The sequence below is a fragment of the Hemiscyllium ocellatum genome, chromosome 29 (genome assembly GCF_020745735.1).
Source record: "Hemiscyllium ocellatum isolate sHemOce1 chromosome 29, sHemOce1.pat.X.cur, whole genome shotgun sequence".
NCBI classification, from domain to species: domain Eukaryota; kingdom Metazoa; phylum Chordata; class Chondrichthyes; order Orectolobiformes; family Hemiscylliidae; genus Hemiscyllium; species Hemiscyllium ocellatum.
The window spans coordinates 56,794,431-56,819,215 of record NC_083429.1 but is presented as its reverse complement, the minus strand read 5'-3'; the positions used below and the strand labels follow the sequence as shown (position 1 = coordinate 56,819,215).

The 24,785-nt window shown below is 42.5% G+C and overlaps 1 protein-coding gene across 1 annotated transcript in view; it reads left to right on the top strand.

The window, feature by feature from the left end:
• The window catches only part of grik4 (glutamate receptor, ionotropic, kainate 4), a 147,167-nt gene that overhangs the window by 96,639 nt on the left and 25,743 nt on the right, over positions 1 to 24,785 (top strand). The window contains exons 11-12 of the mRNA XM_060847029.1: positions 6,064 to 6,267; positions 13,129 to 13,242. Coding sequence (XP_060703012.1) covers positions 6,064 to 6,267; positions 13,129 to 13,242 — 318 coding nt within the window. The remainder of the gene's footprint in view (positions 1 to 6,063; positions 6,268 to 13,128; positions 13,243 to 24,785) is intronic.

Here is a 24,785-nt window from a genome sequence, read left to right as displayed (position 1 = left end):
TTGCTTAACCTAACAAAGTATGAATTAGCAATATTCATGAGTCAAGTAGAATTTATTAAGCAGGATTTTATAAATACTTAATAAACAAGAAATGTAGCAAACAGTGGGCATTCTGATTCCTGAAGGCCCAAGATTCCTTGAATATTGCCATTTATGGGCAATGCCTTTTTTCTGTTCTTGAAGTGATCTGAAGTTAAACACTAAGAAGAATTGTGCCACAGTAGCAAGTAAAACTATGCAGCAAAAAACCTGAGTTTCCAACTCTTATTCCTAATTCCAAGAGCTGTCCATTTCTTGTTAGGAAATGGTTTCCATTAACTTATAGAAAGGGGTTCAAGGGTTGCAGGGAAAAGGCAGAAGAATGGAGTTAAGAAACATAGCAACCATGAGCGAATGGTGGAGTATTAATATAGTCAGAGTCATGGAGGAATACAGTATGGAAAGAGGCCCTTTGGCCCAAATTGGTCCATGCTGACCACTGCCCACTCAGCTTGTTCCAATTGCCCTCATTTGGTTCATATCCCTCTAAACCCTTCCCATCCATGTACCTATCCAAATGTTTTTTTAATTGTTGCTATTGTACCGGCCTCAACCACTTCCTCTGGCAGCCCATTCCATATAAGCATCACGCTCGGTGTGAAAAGTTGCCCCTCAGATCTTTCCTTAATCTTTCTCTTTTAACCTTAAACCTATGCCCTCTAGTTTTCAATTCCCCATCTCTGGGGAAAAAGACTATATGCATGCATCCTATCTATACCCCTCATGATTTTAGATTAGATTCCCTACAATGTGGAAACAGCCTTCAACCCAACAAGTCCACACCGACCCTCCAAAGAGTAACCTACCCAGACAGATTTACCTCTGACTAATGCATCCCCCTAATGCACAATGGGGCAATTTAGCATGGCCAATTCACCTGACCTGCACATCTTTGGACTGTGAAAGGAAACTAGAGCACTGGGAGGAAACCCACACAGATGCACTCCCCAAGGCTGGAATCAAACCAGGGTCCCTGGTGCTGTGAGGCAGCAGTGCTAACCACTGAACCACAATGATACCCCAAATTACACCCCTCATTCTCCTACGTTCCAAGAAATAAAGTCCTCTCCCTATAACTCAGGTTATTAATCCTGGCAACATTATCGTAAATCTTCTTTGCACTCGTTCCAGTTTAGCAATGCCTTTCTTATAACAGGGTGACCACAACTGTACACAATGCCACAACTGCAGCCTCACCAATGAGTTATACAACTATAACACAATGTCCCAACTCCCATACTCAATGCCTGGTGGGCTGAATGGTCTAATTCTGCTCCTGTATCCTATAGTCTTTCCATTGGCTTAAGATGAGAGACTTCACTTGTTACTTCACTTCTATAACTAGAGTCTGGTAGCTAAACAAATATTAATCTCTTAGTTCCTTTAGCCTAGGGCATAACATTTCATCGTGTGAAGAAATGACACAACCTTTTACATCAGGAGTTGTACAAGCAATGTTGCATATTCTTATCAATAATGCCAATGATTGTAAAACCATTTACCAAACATTTCCAGGAATACATAGCAATTAACAAACAGAACATTAGATTAGATTAGATTAGACTTACAGTGTGGAAACAGGCCCTTCGGCCCAACAAGTCCACACCGACCCGCCGAAGCGAAACCCACCCATACCCCTACATTACCCCTTACCTAACACTACGGGCAATTTAGCATGGCCAATTCACCTGACCCGCACATCTTTGGACTGTGGGAGGAAAGCGGAGCACCCGGAGGAAACCCACACAGACACGGGGAGAATGTGCAAACTCCACACAGTCAGTCGCCTGAGTCGGGAATTGAACCCGGGTCTTCAGGCGCTGTGAGGCAGCAGTGCTAACCACTGTGCCACCGTGCCGCCCTATGATGTCCTTGAACAGATAAAGCTATTTTATTCTACAGTTTTAGTTGATTGACTAAGTTAATGAAGTAAAGCTTTTTCAAAATGTGTGATGTTTGTTTAACTATATCAATTTAAGCTGCTAATTTCAACCTTTTTACTTATTTAGAGCTGACAAATAGACTTTAAATTGTACCTAGTGAACTAAAGTGGGCACAATTGCTCAATCCAGAACCTTTTGACACCTTTGGGTCTTGCAAGCATCTGCCTTAACTTTCAATTGTCCCATTAGAAACATAGAAAATAGAAGCAAGAGTAGGCTATTCAGACCATCAAAACCTGCTCGGGCTGATAAGACCATAAGAAATATTGAACAGGAGCAGGTCATCTGGTCTCTCGAGGCCGCTCTGCCATTCAGTAGGATCAGAGCTGATCTGACATTTCTCATTGCCACTTTCCTGTATTTCCCCTATGATCCTTGATCTCCTTACTGTCCAAGAATCTAGATAGCTCAGCCTTAAATATACACAGACTCTGTCCCCATAGCTCCCTTGGCAAGGAGTTCCAAAGAGACTCAACCCTCACAGAAAAATTTCCTCCTCAAATCAATCTCATAATGGTGTCCTGTTATTGTGAAACTATGCCCTCCAGTCCTACACCCTCCACTGAGGGGAAAAATCTTTTTAGTTTTTACCCTGTCAAACCCCTGAAGTATTATATATGTTTCAATGAGATCACCACTCATTCTACTAAATTCCAGTGAATTTAACCTTTCTCCACAGTAAGGATTATTGGCATGAACCTTCACTGAACTGTCTCCAATGAAATAATATCTTTCCTTAAATAAGGGGACCAAAATTGCTCACAAATACTCCAGATCATCTACCTCAACACCATAATGTCATTCCCTTCTCATACCTTTGACACCTTTAGCCTTTAGAAATCTACTTCTTTCTCAAACATATTCAGTGACTCAGCCTCTACAACTTTCAGTGGCAGGGAATTCTAAAATTTCATTACCCTCAATGAAGAAATGTTCCCTCATCTCAGTCTTAAATAGTTGAGGCTGTGGCCCTTTGTTTTGGATCCCCATGACCAAGGGAAACATCATTTTGCATTCAGTCTACCAGCTCTATTATAAACTTATATTCAATGAAATCATCTCATTTTTGTCAAGTTCAGTGAATACAAGCTCAGTCTACCTCATACAACAAACTTATCCTGTCAGGTATCAGTCTGGTGAAATTTGACTGCACTCCCTTTTCTGGTAAGCATTTTTTTCTTATGTGAGGAGACCTAAGTGCACACAATATTTCAAATGTGGTCTGACCAAGGCCCTAAACAACTGCAGTAAGGTTTCCTTGTTCCTGTACTCAAACCCTTTGCAATAAAGCTTGATGTATCGTTTGTCTTCCCACTGCTTGCTGTAAAATTACAGAGATTTAAATTGAAATGTTTTAAAAGATAGCAAAAGCAAAGTCATAAAATGTTACTTCCAACCAATGTGATACCCTACAAATTATCAGTGTTATCAAATTGCCATACAATACAGAAGCGACACCTTGGTGCATTGAGTTGTCCTGACCTATCTACACTAGTCCTATCTTCCAGCTCTTGACCCATAGCCTTAAATGTTATGACATTTAAAGTACTAATCCAAATACTTTTTAAATGTTGTGAGGTTTTCCACCCCTAGGTACTGCATTCCAGATTCTCACCACCCTCTGGGTGATAAAATATTCCTCAATTCTCCTTTAAACTTCCTGTCTAAAAATTATGCCATCTTGTTATTGGATCTTCAAATAAGGGGATAGCTGTTTCCTGTCTCAGCCCCTCAATCTTATATACCCAATCAGATCCCCTATCAGCCTTCTTTTCTCTAAAGAAAACAATTCAAACTTATCCAGCCTCTCTTCATAGCTAAACAGCTCCGTCCCAGGCAACATCCTAGTGAATCTCCTCTGCAGCTGCTCCAGTGCAATCCTCCTATAGTGTGGGGACAAGTGTATGCAGCACTCTAGCTGTGCCCTAACCTAAGTTTTCTACAGTTCCGACATAATCTCCCTGGTTTTATAATCTATACTATGTTAAAGGGGAAGTATCACATATGCCATCTTAACCAACTTAATCTCCTGTCCTGCTACCTTCAGGGATCTGTGGACAAGCAACTCCATCCTCAAGATCCTGCTGTTCCTTTGAGCTACCTTGTGTCCTGCTATTCACTGATTATTTCCCTGTTTTGTATGATCTCACACATGTCAACTTCAAAACATCTAACCCCAAAACATACCAAATTTTTAAATTAATCAAGCTGTTCAGTAATGTAATTACACACATGTCTGGAGCAAGTGGGACTTAAACCCAGACCTCGTTGTCCAGGGGTAGGAACATGAAACATTGTTTCACGAACAGGCACAGCACCATTATTACTTCTTTCTTTAACTTATTTTTTGAATCAATCTTTACAGAGATATCATCACGCACCTCTGAAGCAGATGGGACTTAAACTTGTACCTCTTGGTCCAGAGGTAGGGACACTACCACTGCATCACAAGAGGGCCCACCCCATCACCTTTTTTTCTATCCTATAGTGCAACACATGCAACCAACATCGCTTCTTCCACTACCAATACACCTGTGGCAATTTTAACCACCACCATGCATTTTAATTATTCAATTTATGTGCAGAGCCCATTAACGGCAATGCAGTAACACTAAAGGTATATATGTTTTACATTAAGATAAATGTCAATGACACCAAACTAGATGGGAGGCTAAGTTGTCAGGACGTAGTAAGTAAGCAAAAGGATAGAGGTAAGTTAATTGAGTTAGCAAAAGTTAGGTAGATGGTTTATGATGCAAGAAAATGTGAATTTGTCTCCTACTTTGGCAGGAAGAATAGAAAAGCAGTTTGTTATTTAAATGGAGAATGATTGCAGAACTCTAACATTTGGGGGACTAGGTGTACTGGCATATGAATCACAAAAGACTGGCATTCCAGGTAAAGCAAGTGATTAGGAAGACAAATAGAATGTGAATGCTAATTTCAAAGGGAATGGTATATGAATGGAGGAGTTGCTTTCCTGCAGTTGTACATTGGGCATGATGAGATTACCTGTAGGGTACTGTGTACGGTTTTGATCTCCTTAAAGGAGGGTGGACTGAAAATTGGATCTGATCAGCCATGATCTTATTAAAAGGTAGAACAAGCCCAAAGGGCTGAATGGCCTACTCCTGCTTCTAAATCTTATGTCTTCATATATAAACAGAGACAAACAAGCAGTTCCTGTTCCCTTTCTTGTTTCATTTATTTGCTCCCATTCCATTTTATGGTGTTTTATTTTCTTCTTTTTAGGTGTCCTCATTATATACACAGTTCTCTGCTCAGTGAATTTATTCTGCAAATGCTATCCTTGAACTGAGCAATAAAGTGGCAGGATGGGGCCTTCCCAGTAGTTGTGGTGAGTTTATTTAGTGAGTAACTGAGCCATACAGAGTGGGAGAGCAGGTTAAATTCCCAATCTAAAAATTACCTCTTTTCACACAGGGTAACCTTAGCGCATTTATATAAGGGAGGAAGTAGTCAACCGAGAGGGACTTGGTTCCTCCCTCAAGATTAGAAGAATTAATACTCTACTCCGTACATCTGCATTATAGTTTCACTAAGACTATGCCTCAAATAGTAGGTGACACCTATTGATTGACCAATGGCAGTTTGTAGGCAACTTTTACTGTACTTTAAGGTCATAGCTAAACATATTAGAAATTATACTTCTAAGATGATTTAGGATAACAATATTTCTTTTTTATAAGAGACTTCATAACAAATGTTGTATTTTAGTTTTATGACTTTGGATCATGAAGACACTGTCACAATGTCAGATTTCCAGATATCAGTTTCAAATACTGCAGCGTTAACTGAATGGTCAGCTTGTTATGAATGATGTTCATCTGTAATTTCATAGGTTTTTATTTTATCAAGGTTTGTGCGAATTTTTATCAAGTTAATGGATTGATTTCCATATTAAAATAACAGTAGTAAATTTTATGTGGAACATAGACCTACTGAATATGTACAATAGCTGAATGCAAACATAATTTTCCTTTTCTGCAGTGTTGTGTGAAACAGCCTTTGTGTGCCGACTCTGTTTGGCTCTTTGAACAAAGTGTCGTGTTTTCTTTAGGAAAATCCTTATGTGATGCTAAAACCAAACTACCAGGAATTGGAAGGAAATGATCGTTATGAGGGGTTCTGTGTGGATATGCTAAAGGAGCTGTCAGATATCCTGAAATTTCATTACAAAATCCAACTAGTAGCTGATGGTGTATATGGTGTTGCAGAGTCTAATGGCACATGGACTGGGATGGTTGGTGAGCTTATTTCAAGGGTAAGTACTGAACAACATAAACACAACGACAAATGAATTAAAGACCAGCTTTAAATAAGTTGAGGTTAAGTAATCTTGCTTTGTAACTGAGGATCATGTTGATGCTGACAGTCATGCACTTCAGTGCTTGGGCAAATCCTGGAGATTCAGCAATCAATTGAAAGGCTTCACTTGGAAATTTCACTCTTTTGTAGATTGAGAATATTAGTTCATTTTATGTCAGTGAATATAGTCATCAATATGAAAGTTTAATTGCAGGAGCTCTAATGCGTACTTGTTTTAAATCCCCACTGTCAGCATCACACCAGGTGAGCTGTATCATTGTAAAATGGAGAGAAGTAGATCACCTCTTACTTTAGCCCTGCAAGTGCTCCTGTTCAATGCTAATATAACTTTTACTCCTCTCACCCCATAATTCTTTTTCCTAATTGTGTTATCACCAAGTATGTGTTAAAACACAAGTGATCATGTTTGGGCAGTGTTAATGTAGAAGTTCCACCTAGGAATCTTTTAAGACACAGGGCTACTGCCCTAAAGGTCCTGTGGCTTTGCCTACATGTCCATGCAGTGTAGGGATTTGAGGAGGCAGTTCACCAGGATCCAGGGGGGTGGGTGCATCAGGGCACAGTAACAGGGGCACAGGTCCCTAGGGAACTGCTGTGCTCAGGTTGGGATCTGGGAGCCCATAACTTATATCCCTGTTCACCATAACTAATTCAAGGACAAAGTTAAAAATCTTGCAACACCAGGTTATAGTCCAACAGGTACTATGGCACATGGAAGATAATACAATGAAGGCTATGTAGGTTAGTCCAGTTTTGAGTAAGATAAATGGCCAGCACAATATTGAGGGTTGAAAGGCCTGTATTATGCTGTACAGTTCTTTGTTCTATGTTCTATCACTATCTGGTACTGCTCCTTCGTCAGGTAGCTAGTTAGGGACAATTAGTGATAGAACATAGATCCAGGCTGAATACTTTCCATCTATGCAGTGAAAGTGAGAACTGCAGATGCTAGAGATCAGAATTAAGATTAGATCGGTGCTGGAAAAGCACAGCAGGTCAGGCAGCATCCGAGGAGCAGGAAAATCAACGTTTCGGGCAGGAGCCCTTCATCAGGAATGAGGCTGGATACCTCGGGGGTGTAGAGATAAGTGGGAGGGGGTGGGGCTGGGGAGAAGGTAGCTGGGAGTCCAGTAGGTGGATGGAGGAAGGGGTAAAATTGATAGGTTGGAGAGGAGGGTGGACCACCACCCTCTGTCTTCTATGGGCCAGCCAATTCTGTGTTCAGGCAGCCAGATTTCACTGTATCCCATGCCTCCTTACTTTCCGCATGAGCCTACCATGGGGAACCTTATCAAATGCCTTGCTAAAATCCATGTACATCACATCTACTGCTCTACCTTCATCAATGTGTTTTGTCACATCCTCAAAGAATTCAGTCGCGTTTGTGAGGCATGACTTGCCCCTCACAAAGCCATGATGACTATCTCCAATCAAACTATAGTTTTCCAAGTAATCATAAATCCTGTCTGTCAGAATCCTCTCCAATACTTTGCCAACCACTGATATAAGACTGACTGGTCTATAATTCCGAGGATTGTACCTGTTCCCTTTCTTGAACAAGGGAATAACATTTGCTATCCTCCAATCATCTGGCAGTACTCCAGTGGACAGTGAGGAGGCAAAGATCATCGCAAAAAGCACAACAGTCTCTTCCCTCACTTCCTGTAGTAACCGAGGGTACATCCCATCTGGTAGAAAGTGAGGACTGCTGATGTTGGAAGTCAGAGTCGAGAGTATGTTCCTGGAAAAGCACAGATTCCTGATGAAGGGTTTATGCCCGAGACATTGATTCTCCTGCTCCTCAGATGCTGTCTGACCTGCTGTGCTTTTCCAATACCACACTCTCAACTCTATATCTCATCTGGCCCAGGGGATTTACCTAGGTGTAAGTTCCCTTCACTATCCCTGATCAGCTATCGGGAATAACACCATTTCTGTCGTCGCCGCAGCCACTTCCGCCCCCAGTGAAATCACTAACCTGCACAACCACCATGCCGCATGCGTCTCCGTCACCACGCCTAACTCCGCCCCCTCCGATCTCCATCACCATGCCTAACCTCACCCCCACGCCGATCTCCGTCACCACGCCTAACTCCACCCCCATGCTGATCTCTGCCCGCACGCCTAACCCCGCCCCCATACCAATCTCCATCCCTGCCCCCACGCCCCCGCCCCACTCCCAGTCCCAGCCCCAGCCCCAGCCCCACACCAGGTCCTAGTTCCCAGCCCTGCCGTGTTTTCACCTTCCGTCCAGACCTCCCCCTCTCTGAGGATGAAAGATCAGTCCTCAGCAGAGGCCTCACCTTCATTCCCCTACGCTCTCGGATTAACGAGTTCAACACGCGGCGAGACATCGAACAATTCTTCCGCCTTCCTGAAGACGGGCTCATCCCCGAAATGTCGATTCTCCTGCTCCTTGGATGCTGCCTGACCTGCTGCGTTTTTCCAGCAACACAACACATTTTCAGCCCTACCCTCACTCTGGCCATCCTCTGTTTCCTCACACAAGTGTAGAACGCCTTGGGGTTTTCCTTAGTCCTACCCTCTAAAGCTTTTCCATGTCCCCTTCTAGCTCTCCTAAGTCCATTCTTCAGTTCCTTCTTGGATACCTTGTAACCCTCTAGAGCCCTGTCTGATCCTTGCCTCTTCAGCCTTAAGTAAGTTTCCTTCTTCCTCTTAACTAGATGTTCCACATTCCTTGTCACCCAGGAGTCCTTCATCCCTTCCTTGTCTCAGTGGGACAAACCTTTCCAGCGCTATCAGCAAGTGCTTCCTCAACAGCCTCCATATTTCTGTTGTGCATTTCCCTGAGAACATCTGTTCCCAATTTAGGCATCCCAGTTTCTGTCTAATAACATTGTAATTCCCCCTCCCCCAATTAAATAATTTCCCCTACCATCTCCTATCCCTCTCCATGAGTATAGTAAAAGGCGTAGAGTTGTGATCACTATCATCGAAGTGCTGTCCCACCAAGAGATCTGACATCTGACATAGAGTCTTTGAGTCATAGAGATGTGCAGCACAGAAACAGACCCTTCGGTCCAACTCATCCATGCCGACTAGATACCAAACCCAATCTAGTCCCACCTGCCAGCACCTGGCCCATATCCCTCCAAACCCTTCCTATTCATATACCCATCCATATGCCTTTAAATGTTGCAATTGTACCAGCCTCCACCACTTCCTCTAGCAGCTCATTCCATACACGTACCACCCTCTGCATGAAAAAGTTGCCTCTCAAGTCATTTTTATATCTTTCCCCTCTCACCCTAAACCTATGCCCTCTAGTTCTGAACTCCCCCACCCCAAGGAAGACACTATGTCTATTTATCCTATCCATGTTCCTCATGATTTTATAAACTTCTAAAATGTCATCCTTCAGCCTCCGATGCTCCAGGGAAAAACAGCCCCAGCTTATTCAGCCTCTCCCTATACCTCAAGCCCTCCAACCCTGGCAACACCCTTATATATCTTTTCTGAACTCTTTCAAGTTTCACAACATCTTTCCGATAGGAGGGAGACCAGAACTGCACACAATATTCCAAAAGTGGCCTAACCAATGTTTTTACTGCCACAACATGATCTCCCAAACCCTGTACTCAATACTCCAACCGATAAAGGAAAGCCTTCTTCACTGTCCAACCAACTGCGACTCCACTTTCAAGGAGCTATGAATTCCAAGGTCTCTTTGTTCAGCAGCAACTCCCAGGACCTTACCATTAAGTGTATAAGTCCTGCTAAGAATTGCTTTCCCAAAATGCAGCACCTCACATTTATCTAAATTAAACTCCATCTGCCACTTCTCAGCCCATTGGCCCATCTGATCAAGATCCTGTTGTAATCTGAGGTAACCATCTTTGCTATCCTCCAATTTTAGTGTCATCTGCAAACTTGCTAATTATACCTCTTATGCTCACATTCAAATCATTTATATAAATGATGAAAAGTAGAGGACCCAGCACCGATCCTTGTGGCACTCCACTCACAGGTCTCCAGTCTGAAAAACAACCCTCCACCACCCTCTGTCTTTTACCTTTAAGCCAGTTCTGTATCCAAATGGCTTGTTCTCCCTCTATTCCATGAGATCTAGCCTTGCTAACTAGTCTCCCATGAGGAACCTTGTCGCACGCCTTATTGAAGTCCATATAGATCACATCCACCATTCCGCCCTCATCAATCCTCTTTGTTACTTCTTCAAAACCCTCAATCAAATTTGTGAGACATGATTTCCCATGCACAAAGCCATGTTGACTATCCCTAATCAGTCCTTGCCTTTCCAAATACATGTACATCCTGTCCCTCGGGATTCCCTCCAACAACTTGCCCACCACTGATGTCAGGCTCACTGGTCTCTCGTTCCCTGGCTTGTCCTTACCGCCCTTCTTAAACAGTGGCACCACATTAGCAACCTCCAGTCTTCTGACACCTCACCTGTGACTATCGATGATACAAATATCTCAGCAAGAAGCCAGCAGTCACTTCTCTAGCTTCCCACAGAGTTCTCGGGTACACCTGATCAAGTCCAGGGGATTTATTCACGTTTATGCATTTCAAGACATCCAGCACTTCCTCCTCTATAATATTGACATTTTTCAAGATATTACAATCATTTTCCCTACATTCTATACCTTCCATGTCCTTTTCCACAGTAAATAATGATGCAAAATATTCACTTAGTATCTCCAGATCTCCTGCGGTTCCACACAAAGGCCGCCTTGCTGATCTTTGAGGGGCCCTATTCTCTCCCTAGTTACCCTTTTGTCCTTAATGTATTTGTAAAAAAGCCCTTTGGACGCTCTTTAACCCTATTTGCCAAAGCTATCTCATGTCCCCGTTTTGCCCTCCTGATTTCCCTCTTAAGTATACACCCATGTCTTTATACTCTTCTAAGGATTCACTTGATCTGTCTTGTCTATACCTGACATATGCTTCCTTCTTTTTCTTAACCAAACCCTTAATTTCTTTAGTCAGCCAGCAGTCCCTATACCTACCAGCCTTTCCTTTCACCCTAACAGACATATACTGTCTCTGGACTCTAGTTATCCCATTTCTGAAGGCTTCCCATTTCCCAGCTGTACCTTTACCTGCAAACATTGCCCCCAATTAGCTTTGTTCTTGCCTAATACCGTCAAAATTGGCCTTTCTTCAATTTAGAACTTCAACTTTTAGATCTGGTCTATCTTTTTCCATCACTATTTTAAACCTAACAGAATTACGGTCGCTGGCCACAAAGTGTTCCCCCACTGACAGCTCAGTCACCTGCCCTGCCTTATTTCCCAAGGGTAAGTCAAGTTTTGCACCTTCTCTAGTAGGTACATCCACATACTGAATCAGAAACTTTTCTTGTACACAATTAATAATTTCTTCTCCATCTAAACCCTTAACACAATGGCAGTCCCAATCTATGTTTGGAAAGTTATAGTTTGTTGCCAAGCACCAAATCCAATATGGCCTCCCCTCTAGTCAGCCTATCAACATATTGAGTCTGAAACCCTTCCTGGACACATTTGATAAAAACCGTTGCATTCAAACTATTTGAACTAAGGAGGTTCCAGTCAATGTTCGGAAAGTTAAAGTTACCCATGACAAAAGCCCTGTTACAAATCTGCTCCTCTGTCTCTGTTACTATTGGATGATCTGCAGAAAACTCCCAATAAAGTGACTGCTCCATTCCTGTCTGTGACTTCCACCATACTGACTCTGGTAGATAAGCCCTCCTTGACAACCTCCTTTTCTGTACCTGATGAGCAATGCCACTCCTTCACCTCTTTTAACTCCCTCCCAACCCACCCCCATCCCCCAACCCCTCTTTATTCCTTTTGAAACATCTAAACGCTGGAACATCCAACGGCCATTCTTGCCCCTGTGAAACCCAGGTTTCCATAATGGTCACAACATCATAGTTCCAAGTACTGATCCATGCTCTAAGTTCATCACCTTATTATTGATACTTCTTGTGTTAAAATAGACACACTTCAACCCATCACACTGACTGTACCTTTGTCCTCCCAAGTGCCTATCCTTCCTCACAGACCGCCTGGATGCTGTATCTGGCTGTTCACTACCTACTCAATCATCTGATCTGTAGCTCCAGTTCCCAACCCACAAGTGTCACTGGAATGGTAATTCTGGACTCGAGCTAATGCTGTGGAGGCACAGGTTCAAATCACATTTCAACAGCTGGTGGAATTTAAATTCAATGAAATACAGTTTCGTGGTCCCCATCATGGAGACCGTTACTAGTTAGTGTAAAATCCAATCTGGTTCTCAAACCCCCTTTAGGGAAGGAAATTTGCCCTTCCCTGCTCTAGCGCACATGTGACTCCAGACCCACAGCAATGTGATTCTTAACTTCTTACTGAAATAGCATAAGTTCATTGTGCAACTAGTGATGGGCAAAAAATGCTGGCCAAGCCAGTGACACCCACATCCCCATATAAGAACAAAATTGAGTCTGGGCGAATGTAACTTAGAGAAAAATACACTGTACACATTGTGATTTCAAACCCAGTAGTCAAATACCCCAATATGATAGATACACTGATTTCTGTTTAATTATTGCTGATAACCGGTTACATTGATTTTGATGTATACAAGGAAAGCTCTCCATATAAACATGGTTTGAAAGTTTAGGCAAAACTAATTTTTCTTTCTGATATAAATTTTATGCTTAGATCTTATGCTTACCCAATACCAAATACCCAATATGCTTTAAGTACAGTTGGTGACTTGTATCTGTGTGTTGTTCAGTCATCACTGTCCTGTTCTGTTTGTTATACTTGTCATGTGTTTACAGAAAGCTGACCTGGCTGTAGCAGGTTTAACCATCACAGCAGAACGTGAGAAGGTCATCGATTTCTCCAAGCCATTTATGACTTTAGGAATTAGTATCTTGTACCGAGTTCAGATGGTAAGAGATCTGTTTCTCTACAAGTCAGTATGCAACTGAAAAAAACATATCTGAATGTGCCAATTTTGTTTTTTTTCTCTCTTTCACATGCTATGAAAGACTTGGCTCCATTTTAAGAACTTTGTCATTAGTCAGTAACACCTTTCAAATAAAATCAGAAACTGAGCCCTATCTGTTTTAATAAGTGGATGAAAATCTGAAACATTATTAAATGAGAGCCTGATCAACATGTTTTCCTCAAATAAATGTTCTAAAAGAGAATATTTGGCTATTAATGTCATTACTGTTGTGTAATCTTACTGTATGGAAATACTGTAGCCACTTTTCAAAGATTATAACAGTTACTAGCATCATAATTACTTCAGAGGGACAATAAATGAGTGCTAGTATTCTTTCTCTTCCTTATTCAGCGTACAATTCCAGTGATAACCAGTGTGAAGATAGAGGGAGATGAATTCCTGGATTCATACAAAATAAATTTTGATGTGAAGTAATAGAGAAGCAAAGCAAGAATGGGGATGAATTGAGTTAAAAAATGGTATTGTTCTGTGGAGGCAGTGGATATGACTGAGAAGCTGAGATATTTAGAGCATTATCTCCTTCAACTTGTAATGTGCTAATGATTGAGTTCTTTGGGTTCCCTCACCTGCTAATCAATTCCCTTATACTCTCTTTATTCTTTTCAGTTCCTTTCTCATTTCTGCTCTACAAATTGTGTTCCTTTCAAAAGGAATATTTCCATGTCACAGTAAAAGATGAGATGCTGGAGAAATTGCAGTGCTTGAAAGAGATGGTACTTAAAAGATTAGCAATTGTCAAAGTAGGAAGGTTACCCATTTTGTTATGGGTTCCTGAGGAATATAAGGATGGGAATTGTAGAGGATCCAGATGTTATTTATCACTCCTCCTTCCTTACCCAATGGTGATGGTGAACAGAAGGATTGCAAATAATACAGATTATGAACTAAAGTTTTGTTTTTAAACCCCTTAATTTTTAAACTTGGATTAAAAACAGGCTGCAGCTTTCACTAAAAATTATAAAGAAAAGCCCTCTCGGCTGCTTTTATTGAAAGTTCCAAAATTGGGAGAGCAATCTCACAGACCAGCCAAGCAACAGCCTGACATAATCATACTCATACCTTACAGACAATGTCCCAGACACCACCATCACCATCCCTGGATTTGTCCTGTCCCACTAGCAGGACAGACCCAGCAGAGGAGGCAGCACAATAGGATACAGTTGGGAGGGCATTACCCTGGGAAATCCTCTAATTTGAGTCTGGACTCTGTGAAGTCTTGTGGTTTCAGAGTTAAACATGGCAAAGAAACTTCCTGCTGATTACCATGTACCATCCCCCTCAGCTGATGAATCAGTACCCCTCCATGTTGAACAACACTTTGAGGAAGCACTGAGGATGGCAAGGGCACAAAATGTACTCTGGGTGGGAGATTTCAATGTCCATCACCAAGAGGGGCTTGGCAGTAGCACTAATAATTGAGCTAGTCGGGTCCTAAAGAATATAGCTGCTAGACTGGGTCTGCAATAGGTGGTGAGGGAAACAACAAATGGAAAAAAAAACTTGATTGACCTCATCCTCACCAATCTGCCAGCTGCAGATGCATCTATTCATGATAGTATCAGCAAAAGTGAGGACTGCACAGTCCTTGTGGAGATGAAATCCCACCTCCATCATGTTGTGTGGCACTATCACCATGCAAAATGATGCAGATTTCGAACAGATCTAGCAACTCAAGACTGGGCACCCATAAGTTGCTGTGGCCCATCAATAGCAGAATTGTACTTCAGCAGAATCTGTAACCTCATGGCCCAGCATATTTCCCACTCAACCATTACCATCAAGCCAAAGGATCAATCCTGGTTCAATGAAGAGTGCAGGATATGGCATGCCAGGAGCAGTGCCGGGCATAGCTGGTGAAGCAATCAAATATAGCTACTTTCATGCCAAACAACATAAACAGCAAGTGATAGACAGAGCTAAACAATATCATAACCAATGGATGAGATCAAAGTTCTGCAGTCTTGCCACATCCAGTTGTGAAAGATGGTGAACGAATGATTAACGAGCCTCCACAAACATCCCCATCCTCAAATATGGAAGAGTCAAACACATCAGTGCAAAAGATCAGGCTGAAGTTTTCGCAGCAATCTTCAGCCAGAAGTGCCAAGTGGATGATCCATCTCATCCTCATCCGGTGATCCCCAGCATCACAGATACCAGTTTTCAACCGATTTGATTCACTCCACAAAAAAAGGGCGTAAGGCAAAAAATGGAAAATTACAGCCTGATAAGCCTAACCTTGGTCATAGGTAAGATCCTGGAATCCATTGTAAAGGATGAGATTTCTGAATACTTGGAAGTGAATGGTAAAATAGGGCAAAGTCAGCATGGTTTTATCAGGGGGATATAATGCCTGACAAATCTGCTAGAAACCTTTGAGGAGGTAACAAGCAGGTTAGACAGAGGAGAGCCAATGGATGTTATCTACCTGGACTTAAACAAAATCTTTGACAAGGTGCTGCATAGGAGGCTATTGAGTAAGAAGGGCCCAAGGTGTTAGAGGTAAGGTGCTCGCATGGATAGAAGCTTGGCTGTCTGGCAGAGAGTGGGGATAAAAGGGCCCTTCTCAGGATGGCAGCTAGTGACCAGCGGTGTTCTGCAAGGCTCAGTGCTGGGACCACAACTTTTCACTTTATACATCAACGATCTAGATGAGGGAACTGAGGGCATTCTGGCTATGTTTGCAGGTGACACAAAGGTAGATAAAGGGACAGGTAGCATTGAAGAGGTGTGGAGGCTGATGGATTTAGCCAGGTTAGGAGAGTGGACAAAGAAGTGGCAATTGGAGTGCAACAAGATATGAGGTCATGCACTTTAAAAGGAAGAATAGAGGCGTGAACTATTTTCTAAATGGGGAGAAAATTTAAAAGTCTGAAGTGCAAAGAGACTTGGGAGTTCTCATTCAGGAATCTCTCAAGCATGCAGGTTGAGTCAGTAGTTAGGAAGGCAAATGCAATGATGCCATTTAGTTTGAAAGTACTTGAATGTAAAAGCAGGGATGTACTTCTGAGATTCAGTAAGGTTCACATTTGGTGTATTGAGTACAGTTTAGGGCACCATATTTCGGGAAGGATGTATTGACCCTGAAGCGTGTTCAGAGGAGGTTCACGAGAATTATCCCAGGAATGAGAAGCTTAACATTCGAGGAATGTTTGAGAACTCTGGGTTTGTACTCAATGGAATTTAGAAGGATGAGGGGGAGACCTAGAGTCATAGAGATGTACAGCATGGAAATAGACCCTTCAGTCCAACCTGTCCATGCCAACCAGATATCCTAACCCAATCTAGTCCCATCTGCCAGCATCTAGCCCATATCCCTCCAAACCCTTCCTATTCATATACCCATCCTTTTAATTGTTGCAATTGTACCAGCCTCCACCACTTCCTCTAGCAGTTCATTCCATACACGTACCACCCTCTGTGTGAAAATGTTGCCCCTTTGGTCTCTTTTATATCTTTTTCCTCTCACTCTAAACCTATGCCCTCTAGTTCTGGACTCCCTGACCCCAGGGAAAATACTTTTGCTCTTTACCCTATCCATGCCCCTCATGATTTTATAAACCTCTATAAGGTCATTCCTTAGCCTCCGACGCTCCAGGGAAAACTGCCCCCATCTATTCAGCCTCTCTCTATAACTCAAATCCTCCATCCTGGCAACATCTTTATAAATCTTTTCTAAACCCTTTCAAGTTTCACAGCATCCTTCTGATAGGAAGGAGACCAGAATTGAGCGCAATATTCCAACAGTGGCCTCACCAAAGTCCTGTACAACCGCAACATGACCTCCCAACTTCTGTACATAATACTTTGACCAATAAAGGAAAACATTCTAAATGCCTTCTTCACTATCCTATCTACCTGTGACTCCACTTTCAAGGAGCTATGAACCTGCACCGTAAGGTCTCTTTGTTCAGCAACACTCCCTTGGGACCTTACCATTAAGTGTATACATCCTGTTAAGATTTGCTTTCCCAAAATGCAGCACTCCACATTTATCCAAATTAAACTCCATCTGCCACTTCTCAGCCCATTGGCCCATCTGATCAAGATCCCGTTGTAATCTAAAGTAACCTAATTTGTTGTCCACTACATCTCTTATTTTGGTGTCATCTGCAAACTTATTAACCATACCTCTTATGCTCACATTCAAATCATTTATATAAATGATGAAATGTAGTGGACCTAGCACCGATTTGATAGCATGGTTTTGTGAGGGGCAGCTCATGCCTCACAAGCCTTATTAAATTATTTGAGGATGTGACAAAACACATCGGAAGTAGAGCAGTAGATTAGTGTACATGGATTTTAGCAAGGCGTTTGATAAGGTTCCCCATGGTTGGTTAATTCAGAAAATAAGGTTGCATGGGATACAGGGAAATCTGGCTGGAAACAGAATTGGCTGGCAGAATGGTAGTACCTGGACAGTATTCAGCCTGGAGTTTAGTGACCAGTGGCGTGCTGCAGGGATCAGTTCTGGGACCTCTGCTGTTTGTGATTTTTATCAATGGTTTGGATGAGGACGTGGTAGGGTGGGTTTGTAAGTTTGCTGAAGACACAAAAGTGGAGGGCTGTTGTAGATTGCAATGGGGCATTGACAGAATACAGAGCTGGACTGAGAAGTGACAGATGGAGTTCAACCAGGAAAAGTGTGAAGTAATTCACTTTCTGGAAGGTTGAATTTAAATGCAGATTACAGGGTTAAAGGCAGGATTCTTGGCAGTGTGGGGGAACGGAGGGGTCTTGGGGTCCATGCCCATAGATCTTTCAAAGTTGCCACTCAAGTTGATAGAATTGTTAAGAAGGTGTATAGTGTGTTCCCTTTCATTAGCAGAAGAATTGAGTTTAACAGCTGCAAGATTATGCTGCAGTTCAATGAACCCCGGTTAGACCACACTTGGAATGTTGTGTTCAATTCTGGTCACCTCATTATAGGAAGGATGTGGAAGCTTTAGAGAGGGTGCAGAGGAGATTTACCAGGATGCTGCCTGGACTGGAGGGCATGTCTTATGAAGAAAGGTTGAGGAAGCTAGGGCTTTTCTCATTGGAGTGAAGAGGATGAGAGTGACTTGATAGAGGTGTTCAAGATGTTGAGAGGCATAGATAGTGTGGATAGCCAGAAACATTTTTCCAGGACAGAAATGCCTATCATGAGGGGACATAATTTTAAAGTGATTTGGTGGCGATGTCAGATGTCGGTTCTTTACACAGAGTGGTGGGTGCATGGAATGTACTGCTAGTGGTGGTAGCGTCGGAGACATTAGGGACATTTAAGATCCTCTTGAATAGGCATATGGATGATAGTAAATTGAAAAGTATATGTATTAGTTTGATCTTAGAGTAGGATAAAAAGTCGGCACAACATCAAGGGCTGAGGGCCTGTACTGTGCTGTACTGTTTTATGTTCTAAATTCCAGGAGGTGGGTATGGTGTGTGAAGAGAGGTTGAATCAGTTGGGATTATATTTGCTGAAGATCAGAAGATTGGGAGGGGGTTCTTACAGAAACCTATACATTTGAACTGAACTAAATAGAGTAGAAACAAGGAAGATGTTGCTGATGGCAGGCAAGTCCACACCAGGGATTACAATCAAAGGATAAGAACTAAACCATTTAGGATTGAGGTGAGGAGAAATTCCTTCGCCCACAGAGTGGTGATCCTGTGAAATTTGCTGCCATGGAAAATGGACTAGGTCAAAATATTGTATAATTCCAAGAAGAAGTTGGATGTAGCACTTGGATCAAAAGTGGAACAAGCTGTTAAGTTGGATGATCAGCTGTGATCATATGAATGGCAAAGCAGGCTTGAGGGACTGAATGGCTTACTCCTCCAATTTTCCATGTTTCTATATAAATCCTACAGCCTGTTCAAAATAATCACCTGTGACTGAGCAACAAGCCTTTACCTCTCTTTTATGTTATTCTTTGTGGTTGTCAACATCTTTTTGGTCTCACAGCAAGGGAGAATGCCACCTCCTATTATTTTCTGTATCTTTTTGGTTCCTGTTTGCCATCAGGTTATGATGTAATCATACCTATGTAATTTGATCTTACTGTGGTGCATTTTGTCTGCTATTTCCAGACTCAAGCCCATCTCTCTGTATCCGTGTTCACTCTTTCTTCATTTTATTTCTTACCTTTTTAACTCACCTAGATTTTATCTTCTATAGTTGTGCTTCCTTTAATTTCTCTGCCTTTAAGCAGACCACCCTCTCCATTCCTAACCCCATGCTTTATGAACTCCTGGAGCTTCTCATCTGTATTACCACCATCACAGCCTGGACAGCTGCCCGCGCTCTCATTAAACCTACAGTTTCCCTCTACTCCTCCCACTCGTCCTCCAGAGCTCGCGCAGATCATTCTGGGCAGCAGCCCCACTCCCACTCAACTGTATCCGCGGGGGTCTAATCTCAAATGTTTCTTTCCTGTAGAATTCATCCTTTCTGCATTAATATTGTAGACTGTCAGCAAATTACATCTCATTGCCCTTCTGCAAATCTCTCTCCAGCAAGTCTATTCATTTGTGAAGAATCATGTCATTATCGAAGAATTAGTGTGTTTATGTTAGCATCATGATGAATAACTAACTGAGGATTGAGGACATCACTGCCTCAGCTTAATGACACCTCCAAACCTGGCTCACCATTTTGTTATCATTTTTCCAAGTAATGAAGTTTTTAAACTGAGATTATTTTTCTTCTCGAACCTCTGCACCTGTTGATATGCGGGTACAACAGGTAATCAGGATGGCAAATGGAATATTGGCTTTCATTGCTAGATGGTTTGCATTGAAAAGTAGGGAGGTTCTGCTACAATTGTACAAGGTGTTAGTGAGGCCACATCTGGAGTTTTTGAATGCAATTCTGGTCTCCTTAGTTGAGGAAGGATATACTGGCTTTGGAGGTGGTGCAGAAGACGAGCACCACATTGTTTCCAGAGATGAGAGGGTTACCTATGAGGAGCAGTTGAGCCACCTGGATCTGTACTCACTAGAATTTAAAAGAATGAGAGGAGGTCTTATAGAAAGATATAAAATTATGAAAGGGATAGATAAGATAGAGGCAGGCAAATTGTTTCCTCTGAGACTAAGATTAGAGCACATGGCCTCAGGATTAGGGGGTGTAGATTTAGTACAGAGATGAAGAGAAATTGCTTTTCCCAGAGAGTGATGAATCTCTGGAATTCTGTGTCCAAGGAAGCAGTAGAGGCAGTTTCATTAAATATATTCAAGACAGCTGGATGGATTTTTGCATGGCAGAGGAATTAAGGGTTAGGAGGAGGAGCTGAGAAGATGCATAGGTCAGCCATGATCTTAAAGAATGGCGGAGCGGGCTCGACATGATAAATGGCCTCCTCCTGCTTCTATTTCTATGATACTAAGACCCCCCCCCCCCCCCCCAACCATGATTTTAACCTCCATTTCAACCTCCACATTTCCTGTCCTCCGAATTTATTGCCATTTTATCCTCCCTAAATCTCTTCCTCCATGTAAACTCACTGAACCATATTCACAGCTAACTCCTTACCTCCCCATCTTGTCGATCTCACAGATAAGGTAATCTCTGCTCACACAACACACACATCCTTCCCACCCTCCAATCCTGTTTTCACTCCTGACCCATCTCTCCTTATCTCTAACCCTGGGGTAAAAAATCCCAGAATTCACTTACAACTGCACTTCCAAAATTTCAACTGTTCAGCTTCAGCTCCTTTTATTTCTGGAGGTACCAATTTACTCAATTACGGTCACAACCAAATCATTGACCATGTCAGCAATAAGATAATTACAGGATTGCATTCAGTCCCCCTTCACCTTTGGAGCCAAAAGGTGTGAAAAGAACTCATAGAGTCATAGAGATATACAGCATGGAAATACAGTACACCTCGACATATGAAGGACCCCGTTCATGAACAAATCGGTTTACAAACAGGAATGTATGTAAAATTTAGCTTCAACGTACATGCGAAATTCAAGGTACGAGCGAAGGTACGAATGCAAAAAGCCCGTGTGCGACCACGTGGTTTCATTGTTCTGCTTTGCTACGCGCTTGTTGAACACAAAAGCTCTTGGGCCCCGCGTGATCTCATTCAGTTCGTCTTTGGCGCGTGCGCTGTGAACAGCCATCCAAGCATTCTTACGCTATCCGAACAATGGGAAAAGTTGATTCAGTTTGCAAACTTTTTGGTTCGCGAACTGGGTCCCGGAACGGATTAAGTTCTTAAGTCGAGGCGCTACTGAAGACACTTCGGTCCAACTCATCTGTGCTGACTAGATATCCTAAATTAATCTAGTTCCATTTGGCCTGTGTCCCTCTGAACCCTTCCGATTCATGTAACCACCCAGATACCTTTTAAATGTTAGAAATCCCACAACATCAGATTATAGTCCAGCAGGTTTATTTGGAAGCACTAGCTTTCAGAGCGCTGCTCCTTCATCAGACAGTTGTGGAGTATAAGATCGTAAGACACAGAATTTACAGCAAAAGTTTAAAGTGTGATGCAATGAAATGATAGATCTGGATTGTTTGTTACGTCTCTTCTCTTTTAGAATGACCATGTTGGTTTCAGTTCTTTCATATGTAAATTCCAGAACTTTTTTTGAAAGTTATATTCTCAAGTGAACTTTAACTATAGGTGTCATGTCAGCCCAGATAATGCTTTGAAGGTGTGAGGTGCCCTGTGTGAGGCTGTCTGTGCCCCAATGTTCAGACTGATTCTATTTCTAAAAAGGGGATTTACAGAATCTTACAAGGATTTATGCAGTTTTGAGCAAAATAAAATGTAATTCTGCGAGTAACAAATTCACCCCACGTGTACGTGTGTGGGCAGGGGGGTATGAGTGTCTGTGAGAGAGTGTGTATGTGTGTGTGTAAAGTCTGTGAGAAGGTGCATGTGTGGGTGTGTATGTGTGAGCGAATGAGAGAGGGCCTGCATGAGTGTGTGTGTCTGTAGGAGTATGTGTGTATGTGTGAGAGAGGGTGTGTAGTGCAGTGGGGTCATCTGTACACAAGGTTATCTGTACCCAAACTTATCTGTACCCATGAACCCAAGGTCCCGATTGAGGCCATCCCCATGAGTACTGAACTTGGCTATCAGCCTCTGCTCAGCCATTTTGCATTGTTGCCTGTCCCAAAATCTGCCAATGAGGATGGTCACCTAAAGGTTTGAGGTCGAATGTCCTGGACCGCTGAAGTGTTCTGCGACTGTGTGGGAACTCTCCTGTCTGGTGATTGTTGCGCAGTATCCATTCATCCGTTGTCATAGTGTCCGCTCGGTCTTACCAGTGTACCACGCCTCAGGGGCATCCTTGCCTGCAGCATATGAGATAGACAGCACATGAGTACCTGCCATGTACATGGTGTGAGATGTCCCCACGTGTAATTGTATCCATGTCAACACTCTAACATGGCTTGCAGCATCTGCCGTGACAGGGTTGTATGGTGTTGTCCTGAAAGCTGGGCAGTTTGCTGTGAACAATGATCTGTTCGAGATTTAGTGGTTGTTTAAAGGCAAGATGTGTAAGCATAGGAAGGTCTTGGCGAGGTGCTCATCCTCATTGATAATGTGTTGCAGGCTGCATGGAACATGGTGTAGTTTTTTGGCCCCTGGGAAGTACTGGACAATGAAGGGTACCATATCGGTTGCAGTCAGTGTCTGTCTCCTGAGGGGGTCATTATGGTTTCTCGCTGTGTCATGCCATAACTGGCGGTTGATGAGTTGAGCATCGTACCCCATTCTTATGAGGGCATCCTTGAGTACTTCCAAGTGCCTGTCGTGTTCCTCCTCATTTTAAAAAATACTGTGTATGCATAGGGCTTGTCCATAGTGGGTGGCTGTTTTAATATGTTTCGGATGGATGCTGGAGAAGTGTAGCATCATGAGGTTATTCGTGGGTTTGTGGTAGAATGAGGTAATGAGGTGCCCATCCTTGATGAAGGTGTATGTGTCCAAGAATGAGACACATACTAAAGCATAGTCCATGATGGTAGTGGGATGAAACTCATTGATATTACTGTGTAGTTGTTTCAGTGACTCTTAGCCATGTGTCTAGTGGAAGAAAATGTCGTCAATGCACCTGGCGTATAGTGTTGGTTGGAGGGCCTGCATAGAGAAGAAGTCTTGTTCAAACCTGTGCATGAAAATTTTGGCATATTGGGGTGCAATTTTGTCCCCGTGGCTGTTCTGTGTGTCTGGATGAAGGACTGGTTGTCAAAGGTGAAAATATTGTGGTTGAGGATAAAGTGGATGAGTTGTAGGACAGTGCTTGGAGATTGGCATTTGTTGATGTGGAGTACTAAGTACTTTTAAATGTTATAATTGTACCAGTCTCCATCACTTCTTCTGGCAGCTCATTCCATACATGCACCACCCTCTGCATGAAAAAGTTGCCCCTTGGGTTCATTTTAAATCTTTTCCCCCCTCATCTTAAACCTATGCCCTCTAGTTTTTGACTCCCTTATCCTGGGGAAAAGACCTTGACTATTCACCCTATCCAAGCCCCTCATGATTTTCTAAACTTCTCTAAGGTCACCCCCTCAGCCTCCAACGTTCCAGGGAAAATCGCTCCAGCCTATTCAGTTTTCTGTAGCTCAAACCTTCCAACCCTGGCAATATTCTTGTAAATCTTCTGAACTCTTTCAAGTTTAACTGCATCTTTCCTAAAGCAAGACCAGTATTACAGTATTCCAAAAGTGGCCTAACCAATGTCTTGTACAGCTGCACATGATCTCCCAACTTGTATACTCAATGCACCTACCAATAAAGGCAAGCATACCAAATGCCTTCTTTACTATACTGTTTACCTGCGACTCCACTTTCAAGGAACTATGAACCTGCACTCCAAGGTTTCTTTGTTCGGTAACACTCTCCAGGGCCTCACCGTTAAGTATATTTGTCCTGCCCTGATTTGCCCTACCAAAATATAGCACCTCACATTTTTCAAAATTAAACTCTGACTGCCACTCCTCAGCTCATCTGATCAACATCACGTTGTATTCTGAGGTAACCACCTTCGCTGTCCACTATATCACTAATTTTGGTGTCATCTGCAGGTTTACTAACCATACCACCTACATTCACATCCAAATCATCTATATAAATTACAAAAGCAGTGGACCCAGGACTAATCTCTGCAACACTGGTCATAGGCATCCATTCCAAAAAGCAATCCTCCACCCACCACCTTCTATCTTCTACTTTCAAGTCAATTTTGTATGCAAATGGCTAGTTCTCCCTGTATTCCATGAGTTCTAACCTTGCTAACCAATCGACCGTGTGGAACCTTGTTGAACACCTTACTGAAGTCGATTTGGACAACATCCACACTCTGCCTTCAGTATTCCTCTTTGTCACTTCTTCAAAAAACTCAATCAAGTTAGTGAGACACGATTTCCCATGCACAAAGTCATGTTGACTATTCCTAATCGATCCTTGCCTTTCCAAATATATGAATATTCTGTCCCTCAGG